This window comes from Pristiophorus japonicus, chromosome 6 (genome assembly GCF_044704955.1).
Source record: "Pristiophorus japonicus isolate sPriJap1 chromosome 6, sPriJap1.hap1, whole genome shotgun sequence".
NCBI classification, from domain to species: Eukaryota; Metazoa; Chordata; class Chondrichthyes; family Pristiophoridae; genus Pristiophorus; species Pristiophorus japonicus.
This window is the reverse complement of record NC_091982.1, coordinates 34,923,941-34,935,018: the sequence shown is the minus strand read 5'-3', so window position 1 is coordinate 34,935,018 and position 11,078 is coordinate 34,923,941. Positions and strand designations below refer to the sequence as shown.

The 11,078-nt window shown below is 41.9% G+C and overlaps 1 protein-coding gene across 1 annotated transcript in view; it reads right to left on the bottom strand.

Annotated features, from left to right (window-relative positions):
- Positions 1–8,707, bottom strand: part of LOC139265113 (calpain-5-like) — a 228,259-nt gene extending 219,552 nt beyond the window's left edge. The window contains exons 1-2 of the mRNA XM_070882021.1: positions 8,632–8,707; positions 8,242–8,422 (exon numbers count right to left, since the gene is read on the bottom strand). Coding sequence (XP_070738122.1) covers positions 8,242–8,406 — 165 coding nt within the window. The 5' untranslated portion in view covers positions 8,407–8,422; positions 8,632–8,707. The remainder of the gene's footprint in view (positions 1–8,241; positions 8,423–8,631) is intronic.
- Positions 8,708–11,078: the final 2,371 nt, after the last annotated feature.

Sequence of the window (11,078 nt, the reverse complement as noted above, 5' to 3'; positions counted from 1 at the left end):
CGAGTCGCGGAGGTCCGGGGTGGGGGTCCGGTCGGGTGGGAGGAGCCTTATTCACGCAGCCCCAGTGAGGCCATTCGGCCAGGACTAGGGGCTGCGTGCTTCGGTCCCCTCCCACAGTTTTGGGCGCCTGGAGCTACTGCACATGCGCGCCCACTGTAGCGCGCATATGCAGAGGTCCATGCACTGTTTTTAGCGCAGGGACCTGGTTCCGTCCCCTACAGCTCGTGCTGCACCACGCCCAGCTCCAGAGGACAGCAAGGAGCCGGAGAATAGGTACGTTTTTTTTAGGCGTACTTTCTGGCGCGAAAAACGGGCGTCCAGGTCCGGGCTGCGCCGTTTTAGGCGCGTCCCGAAACTAGGGCCCATTATGTGCTCTATATAAAGCAATTCAACTTAAACAGAATACAGCCGCATACGATGGTAATATTTGTAAAATAAAGCAGAGTGGCATTGGGGTTAGGGAGGCCTAAGTCAGGGGTAGTGCAGCTTTCATATAAATCCACATCTTGCATTTAAATGGCTGTTCTAATATTTCTCAGGCCAATATTTCAGTTAAAAACTTACAAAAGTTAATGGTCCATTCAGACTGTGCGAGATCCGTATATATCCCCTAGCCATCCTTTAGCCAAGCTGTTCTGGTAAATTACAACATCGGCATTTACTCGACAATGTGGACAATTGCCCAGGTATGTCCTGTTCACAAATAGCAAGACAAATCCAGCCCAGCCAATTATCAACCTATCAGCCTACTTCCAATCATGAGCAAGTAATGGATAGAGTCACGAACAGTGCTATCAAGCGACACTTACTTACCAATAATGTGCTCACCAATGCTCTGTTTGAGTTCTGCCAAGAGTATATGGCTCCAGATTTGATTACAGCTTTTGTCCAAACAGGAACACAAGAGCTGAATGCCAGCGGTGAGGTGACATCATGCAGCATTCGTTTAAGTTTGGCATCAAGAAGCTCTAGTAAAACTGAAGTCAATGGGAATCAGATGGAAAACGCTCCAGTTGCTGGAGTCATACCTGGCACAAAGGATGATGGTTGTGATCGTTGGAGAACAATTTTTCAGTCCTAGGAGGTCATTGCAGGAGCTCTCTAGGACAGCATTCTGGACCTGACTATCTTCAGCTGTATCATCAATGACTTTCCCTCCATCATAAGGTCAGAAGTGGGGTAGTATGCTGATGATTTCACAGTGTTCAGCTCCATTCAGAATTCCTCAGAGAATGAAGCAGTTCATGTCCAGTTGCAACAAAGCCTGGATAACATGCAGGCCTGGCCTGCTAAGTGGCACAAAACATTTGCGCCACACAAGCGCCAAGCAACGACCATAGCTAACAAGAGACGCTAAACACACCTCCTCTGGACATTATCATTTCTGAATTCCCCACCATCAACAACCTGGGATCGTCAATGACCAGAAATAAACTGGACAAACCACATAATTGCCATGACTCCAAGAGCAGGTCAGAGTCTAGGTACTCTATGCCAAGTGGCTCACCTCCTGACTCCCCAAAGCCTCTCCATCACCTACAAGGCACAAAGTCAGGAATCTGATGGAACAGTCTCAACTTGCCTGGATGGGTGCAGCTGCAACAACACTTAAGAAGCTTGGCATTATCCAGGATAATGCAGTCCACTTGATTTGCACCTCATCCACTAGTTTAAATATCCACTCACTCCATCACCGGAGTACTATCTACAAGATGCAACGCAGCAATTTGACAACCCTCTTCGGCAGCACCTCCCAAACCTGCACCAAGGGCAGCAGGTGCATGGAAGCACCATCACCATCCTGACATGGACACATATTCCCGTTCCTTCATCGTTCCTGGGCCAAAATCCTGGAACTCTCCACCTAACAGCATTCTGATAGCACCTTCAGCACATGGACTGCAGCAATTCAAGGTGCACCATCTTCTCAAGGGCTACTAGATGCTAGAATTTCCAGCGACCCTACATCCAGAGGTGGCAAGTTTGAAGCCAATTCTAGTTGTGCACATTCAATGCTGTTTTATACTAAATATGTTGTTTTGCAAAACACCTTTGATCATATCAAATTTGTTGAAAAATGTCAAGTTACCAAAATCATCGGAGTGTTAAACTAATGTAAATGATCGTGTTTTTTTAATATGTCTACAGGATACAGCTGGATTTCATTTTAATGAGGTCAGCGATGCCATGTAATGGTCCCCAGTGGTCAACAAAAGCACAGAAAGACCTGGGAATCTGTGCTGGATGCCAAGATGCACTGTGCAGATGTGATATGCGTTTGACCTTTGACAGCTATTTGCAGCTTTCAAAATATTGCAAAATATTTGTTTGTTTTTTTTACAACACATTTTTGTATAAACCAAGGATTCTATAGAGGAATCATCCCAGCATGTCCCTCCATTGAACCAATAATGGAAGTGCAAAGCAGCAGGACAAGAAATGCACCTTGCCCCAGGCAATATGACTTTGAGAAGTCTGTTTATGTTCTCTTGCTTTCAGAGAGTTAGAAAAAAGTATTGACACAAGCTGTCACTTGTGACCATTGAAAGTGCTCCTACCCCAAAAATTCTTTGCTATTTCAGACTGCAAGTTTTACATGCTGGGGTCGTTTCTACTCTTCTTACTCTAAACTATTACTACTCTCAGATTTTAGATTACTCTTGTGAACAAATTTCCACTTCCCATAACTGCAAGGGTGCCGATCCTTCTTTAATAGACCTGGGGAATGAAAGAAAAACCCTGTCTGCTAATCGCATTTAGCGACTGGATTTATCCCATGCCTCCATAAGTTCTCAATTTATTCTTCAAGGATGGTACAGCAACTGAGCAGACCTTGGTTTATGTTTCAGATATTAAGTCAATTTATTAACAAATCATGAATAAGCAAATGACCAATGGTATAATACAATTATTATGATTAAAGTAAAAAGTCTATTATCCAACTCCTTGAGTAGACAAAATACTAAAAAGATCCCTATTTACATAACATTCAAATATATACGAATGGCTCTTTTCCTCCTTGAATTTATTTCTGCCAATATAGGAGCATATCTCAACCTGATCCCTTTCTTGGGAATGGCAAACTGATGTTTTTCATCTCTTTCCGAAGTTTCAAATTGACTAGTTTGTTCTATGAGGGTTTGAAACTGGATCTCTGCTTTCATAGATTTCCAAACTGGCCTCCTGATTTAAATAGAACAGAGTTATTGAGGCTTCCTGAGTATGAAATATCCCACCCCTTAAATTGAAGGAAAAACTGAATTGCAAATGAACCTATCACAGCATTATTTAAGTTTGAAACATTCTTCTCTGCAGCCTGTAACTAAAAGCTTGCAACATTTTATTGATAAAGCAGACATCGTAACTGCTGTTCTTTTTGTAAGAGAACTGCTTATCTACTATAGCTGAATATAAAGGAACATCAACAAAAGGAACATCAAGAAAACCAAACTCGACAAATAACGCCTTTTAAACAAAACAGCACATACACTGTTTACTGTGATACTGAGCCATATAAAGTAGGAAGATCACAGGCTCCATTCTTAATCTGAGTTGAGTGAGTTGATTTCAGTTTGGGGTCACAACAGTGTGGTATATTTGGCATCAATGCCTCTGGATTCAGCATGGTACAAAAGAAAGTGTTAATTTGTGAATGTCAGGTAACGAGGATCAGGCTTGGCTGCAATGCTCCTGCTGACACTGTCTCATTTTCCAACATTCCATTGACTCTGGATCAGTTCCTATAGAGTGGAGGATAGCCAATGTAACCCCACTTTTTAAAAAAGGAGGGAGAGAGAAAACAGGGAATTATAGACCGGTCAGCCTGACATCGGTAGTGGGTAAAATGATGGAATCAATTATTAAGGATGTCATAGCAGTGCATTTGGAAAGAGGTGACATGATAGGTCCAAGTCAGCATGGATTTGTGAAAGGGAAATCATGCTTGACAAATCTTCTGGAATTTTTTGAGGATGTTTCCAGTAGAGTGGACAAGGGAGAACCAGTTGATGTGGTATATTTGGACTTTCAGAAGGCGTTCGACAAGGTCCCACACAAGAGATTGATGTGCAAAGTTAGAGCACATGGGATTGGGGGTAGTGTACTGACATGGATTGAGAACTGGTTGTCAGACAGGAAGCAAAGAGTAGGAGTAAATGGGTACTTTTCAGAATGGCAGGCAGTGACTAGTGGGGTACCGCAAGGTTCTGTGCTGGGGCCCCAGCTGTTTACACTGTACATTAATGATTTAGATGAGGGGATTAAATGTAGTATCTCCAAATTTGCGGATGACACTAAGTTGGGTGGCAGTGTGAGCTGCGAGGAGGATGCTGTGAGGCTGCAGAGCGACTTGGATAGGTTAGGTGAGTGGGCAAATCCATGGCAGATGAAGTATAATGTGGATAAATGTGAGGTTATCCACTTTGGTGGTAAAAACAGAGAGACAGACTATTATCTGAATGGTGACAGATTAGGAAAAGGGGAGGTGCAAAGAGACCTGGGTGTCATGGTACATCAGTCATTGAAGGTTGGCATGCAGGTGCAGCAGGCGGTTAAGAAAGCAAATGGCATGTTGGCCTTCATAGCAAGGGGATTTGAGTACAGGGGCAGGGAGGTGTTGCTACAGTTGTACAGTGCATTGGTGAGGCCACACCTGGAGTATTGTGTACAGTTTTGGTCTCCTAACCTGAGGAAGGACATTCTTGCTATTGAGGGAGTGCAGCGAAGGTTCACCAGACTGATTCCCGGGATGGCGGGACTGACCTATCAAGAAAGACTGGATCAACTGGGCTTGTATTCACTGGAGTTCAGAAGAATGAGAGGGGACCTCATAGAAACATTTAAAATTCTGACGGGGTTAGACAGGTTAGATGCAGGAAGAATGTTCCCAATGTTGGGGAAGTCCAGAACCAGAGGTCACAGTCTAAGGATAAGGGGTAAGCCATTTAGGACCGAGATGCGGAGGAACATCTTCACCCAGAGAGTGGTGAACCTGTGGAATTCTCCACCACAGAAAGTTGTTGAGGCCAATTCACTAAATATATTCAAAAAAGAGTTAGGTGAGGTCCTTACTACTAGGGGGATCAAGGGGTATGGCGAGAAACAGGAATGGGGTACTGAAGTTGAATGTTCAGCCATGAACTCATTGAATGGCGGTGCAGGCTAGAAGGGCCAAATGGCCTACTCCTGCACCTATTTTCTATGTTTCTATGTTTCTATATTGTCTAGGTTCACCCAGGAACAATGGTCACTTAGGAAATGTATCAGAGAGTGCTTGATTGGCTTTCATTGAACTATACCACGGCACAACTGTGACTTCAAGGCGGGAGGAACAGAGAAAGAAAAAATAGATCGCACCCTTAATCTCACAATTGCATTTCAACAAATAGCATGTTCATTCTGAATATATGTTTAAAAATCTTATATTTTGTAATTGGTGCAGCTGCACTACTGACGTCCTCATATGGTGAATTATTTTTATTTAGAGTGCAGCAATTGTTATGCAGTCAATAAGAGAAATTATAAATAAAATGACTAATATTTATTCTTTTCATTGGACAATAAAATGGCTAAAAGCTCTCTGTTATCTTAAAGCTTGACCAGTATAAACATGTAAAGACCAGAAAAGTTGTTCCTCTTCAGTGTTCTTGTTATTGGGAATTGCTGGAGAAATACCACCAACGATGTCTCCGCACGATTCTGCAAATCCTCTGGGAGGACAGATGCACCAACATCAGTGTCCTCGATCAGGCCAACATCCCCAGCATCAAAGCACTGACCACACTTGATCAGCTCCGTTGGGCGGGCCACATCTTCCGTATGCCCGACACAAAACTTCCAAAGCAAGTGCTCTACTCGGATCTCCTACACGGCAAGCGAGCCCCAGGTGGCCAGAGGAAACGTTTCAAGAACACCCTCAAAGCCTCCTTGATAAAGTGCAACATCCCCACTGACACCTGGGAGTCTCTGGCTAAAGAGGCCCTAAGTGGAGGAGGAGTATCCGGGAGGGCACTGAGCACCTCAAGTCTCGTCGCTGAGAGCATGCAGAAAACAAGCGCAGGCAGTGGAAGGAGCATGCAGCAAACCAGTCCCACCCACCCTTTCCTTCAACGACTGTCTGTCCCACCTGCGACAGCGACTGTAATTCCTGTATTGGACTGTCCAGTCACCTGAGAACTCACTTTTAGAGTGGAAGTAAGTCTTCTTCGATTTCGAGTGACTGCCAATGATGATGATGTTATTGGGGCTTTGTAATTGGTGCCTTCCGTTGTCTCGGCCCTAAGCTCTGGAATTCCCTCCCTAAACCTCTTCGCCTCTCTATCCTCCTTTAAGACGTTCCTTAAAACCTACCTCTTTGACCAAGATTTTGGTCATCTGCCCTAATTTCTCCTTATGTGGCTCAGTGTCATATTTTTGGTCTTATAATATTCCTGTGAAGCGCCTTGGGATGTTTGACTACATTAAAGACTATAAAGATACAAGTTGTTCTTGTTGATTATATCCTCTATTAAATTGAAGATTCAGCCAGGTTTGGATTGAACATTTGCTAAAATAAGAAGTTTGTAAAAGCAGAAAGTTTTGGAATGATGTATAATATTCTTTCAATTAGTTTGATGTCAGTGTATCTTGAGATTGTTCATTAATAATCAAATCCTAATTTTACTGCAACAGACTGATATGTCAAGCTGGACTATCTGTTAGAGAGCATCCTGAGTAACTCTCAATCCAGATAAACCCTTCAATTAATGAGCCTCTTCCCATGACACTCCCTGGTAATTAATGAGATCATCAGTGAGATACCCTCTGGAATGAAGTGTGAATTAGTGAGCGTTCGGAGTAACATTCACCCTGGGGAAAAAGGTGCATCAATGAGTGAAACTCCTTCTGGAAAAAAGTATCAATTATAATAATCTCCCTCGACAGTTTTGTCTCTCATAACCAGAACCAGCATCAATCTGTCCCTCCGCTGCTCCCAGATAATGAGCATCCAAAATTCTGAAGTCAAATTCTAATTCAGACCACAGGCTTTGCCCATTCCATACTTCTAGAAAAGTGTTTGGGTTTCCAAATCTGAAGCTTGAGAAGTCAATCCAATCTCTCACAGGCTTCCTTGTAGACATTGCACATCCTTATTTAGGTACTTATAAGCATTATACAAAATGGATCCACTATATTACACCAATGTCATAATACAATAGGGCACTCTTTTGAAAATAGCAACAATGAAAATCCATATCATAGATATTGTATCGAAAATGAAAACTGTACAACTTAAATTAACCAGAATCTGAACAAATATTTCCAAAGCCAATACCTACGGACTGAAAACTTCAAGAAATTATGACAAGCCTGTAATAATGTTTTAGTATTGACAAGAAATGATCAAAATTATGTACATATACGTGCACACACATACAAACACATGCATAACACAGACACCCATTCATGTACATAAACAGAGATACAAACACACATGCGAACATTCAAATGCACACAATTCACATCATAGGAGTGCCGCTGAACATAAGAATAATAAAGGTGCACATCGTGCATTTATAACTGGGAACATTTGTCCTTTTTACAGGGGCAAGTGAATCTCACTGGCGTATCCAAATCTGTGCCTTCTGACCTACATCAGAAATGCTTATAACATATCAGTGAGCTTCGTGAGAAGGATAGCAATAAGCATTCTACACGGTTAGAAGCTCTGCAGTGCATACATTCATCGTTGACAACAAAGTGTAGAGATAACCAACCACTGAAGCTGATAAATAAAGTGATAATGCTAAAAGATGAGCTGCCATTACATAATGATCCAGTTATGTGTACAACAGGTCAATATTTATATTGGAATTACTATTACTAGTAAACTACTAATAGAATTACTAGTACTACTATTACTTGCTGAATTACGAGTAGATCAGGCAGAAATAATCGCTTGGTAACAATTTGCTTATACCCAGCTGTATTTACATTGGAACCCTCGAAAAGCAGATTTGGGCTTCAGTTCTAGCTATCCCTGCATGCTTTTCCCCTGTTATTAAACTCTGTTTTTTTTGCTGTGGCAACCAGGATGAGGCTTCATCTGAACATCACAATGAGATCAACAGCAGTTTACAGCATGTTATTTTTGCCAGCATAATAACAACAAAGAATGGAACTACACCATACCACTTTGCTTAAGACAGACTTCACCATTGCCCTTCCACTATGTCAGACATTATACAGTGAGCAATTTATTACCTGTGGCCGTCTCCACTCAATTGCTCCTGGAGGGGACTTGGTGTAGAACAGCGATTCATTCGTAGCAGGAAAATGAGGATCCTCAAACAGTCGATGGTGCTGAAGGCATTCTCCTTTTAACGCTGAGTACTGCTGGTCTTTGTAGGACTTTACAGATAGAACCATCCTTCACAGTCTGAAACTAAAATACCAGCAATGCATGCGTAAAATTCATTAGTACACTCAGTGGTAAAGCTTGCCAAGGTATGTAAGAAATTTAAATATGCATAAATATTTCCTACAGCCCAGCACTGTCTTTAGAACGTTGGCATCACTGTAAGCAATTATCCTTATTGCTATGGAAATGATTAAATTGAGAGAGTTTTGTGAGCAAGTAAAAGCCACACTTACCTACAGGATGTTATTTTTTAAGCGTGCTCTCAGCTGGATCACAAGAAACTCTTCATCGGTTCTGCAAAGTTCTCTGCATTTTAACCTGCAAGTTTCTAGACTCTACCATCTCTGAAAGCTGAATGGGGAGTTCTCAAACTCATCAGCAGTCTCCCGTTAGCTAGAATGGTTTGGTGGAGCCCTTTATTACGTGAAGAAGCCAAATAAAAACAAACTTAGAAATGTAACTTTTTTTCCCCTTCTCAATCCCCATAAAATCTTTCCTAACAGAATTTAATACAAAATGTTTATTTTAACGTTCAAAGGTCATGGTTCTGAATGAATTATTTAATTTGAAGTGAAACTAAACAAGATACAGAAAACCATAATTATTGCTGGCAAGGAATAGTATCTGCTAAAAGGCCTTACTATTCCCATTGTTTAGTTCAGTGTAGTAATTCCATTTTGTACTGTGGTATAACGTCATTCATGAAACCTTCAACTTATGAGCCTCAAGGTTAAACATTGGTAGCACTGGTGGAAGAAAAAAAAGCTGATCTTAAAAGGCACTGTCATCCTATTGAAGTTGCTGAGCAATTTATTTTTACAAATTTTCTTTGGGTAGGTTGTGGTTCATGGGTATGGTCGCTCTTTTGTAATGTACCCAATAGACCATTCTTCATATTTAAGGCTAGGTAATGACTGTCATGGACTATTCACAATCAAAACAATGTTCCAATCTGACTTCCATACGCATGTACTTACCAGCATAGGCCACTATATAGAAAACAGGAACAGAAACCTTGTTGTATGGACCATTGTCTTTAGAATTGGCCCTTACGGCTAAGGGGATCAAGGGGTATGGAGAGAAAGCAGGAAAGGGGTACTGAGGGAATGATCAGCCATGATCTTATTGAATGGTGGTGCAAGCTCGAAGGGCCGAATGGCCTACTCTTGCAGCTATTTTCTATGTTTCTATGTTTCTAATACAGGCTTGAGAATTTGGGTTCGAAAATCCCTGTTGATAATGCCCTTTAAATAGCGCACTCAGCTGTAACAATTTGGCAAATTAATCTCCAGCAAATTAGTGGGGTTTTTTTTAATTCCATTTAATAAAAAACAATTTTTGAGGCATCCCCACACAATGCCCTCATCTCAGTCCAGATCTTGGTCCCCAGTGGATGAAGAAATGAGTTGTTTCCAGGCTTTTACCAATGCTAAGAATCAGTGCAAGAGAATAGTCCAGGGTGAAAAGGGAATGGCTGGTGTGAGAATTGGTGACTTACTGCCTGCCTGTCCCCTTCTCCCAGTGGGAAAGGCTTCTCTATGATGACCTGGCTGAGATAGGGACTTTGTCATGTGAGGCAATGCTAGCCATATCACTACCTAATGCAGCATGTCAGTAAGCAACAAACTCCCTCCCTAACAACACCGTGGGAGCACCTTCACCACACGGATTGTAGTGATTCAAGAAGGTGCTCACCACGACCTTCTCAAGGGCAATTAGGGATAGGCAATAAATGCCGGCCTTGTCATCGATGCCCACATCCCTCTGAATGAATATATTGTTTTAAATGGTGCCACCAAACATACACTGCAAAACTCACTTACAGAGCCAAAACCATTAGATTACTGTTTAACCAGGACCATCGAATAAAAGAGAGTGAATACTATGTTCGAGTTGAAGGATCCCAAATTCATGAAAAGGTATATAACAAATCTTTATCTATTTGAATGCAAATACAGGTTGGAATTACATAAATTCAATTGAAATGCATTATTTCATAAAGTGATTATGTGCTAGAACCTTCACTTTTTTTGCATGCTTAACGTCCACTTAACGCCCAGTTTATCGCTGAAATGACGTATAATGCCCATATATCGCCCATTTAGCCACAAAATGGAAACTGACGGGCATTTCTCGCAAACTTATTGCCGAGCGTTACTTTCCCCATGTGCTTAATGCCGGGGAAAAATAATACCTCCTGACCACTTTTTTTGGGCGGAATCATCAGAATGGGTGAAATCAACGCCCATAATATCGTCCAGTGTTACTTTCCGCACTGGTTTAACGCCGAGATTCAATAATACCGCCCGCCCACTTTATTTTGTCGTAAAGAGTATATTTACCAAAACTAGAGGCCATGTGATTGACCAGCATCAATTTCACCACCTCGCACGCATATCGCCCACAACATCGCTCGCCCAAAAACCGCCCAGAAAAAGTGGAACTAACCAGAACTAATCACAGCGTTATGGACGCCATGTTCTCGATCACATGTCGCATCCTTTAAAAGGTTGCTGTGCTTCAATCTTGGCGGCATTCGGATGTACTCTGCAGGTCATTGGAGTTGATGTGAACATCTCTACAAACATCTTGAGCATACTGTGAGCAATTGGAATTGAATAGGTGTCTTCGTCAGGACATTCATTGTTTGTGACCAATCAGTGGAAAACAGAGAGCTATT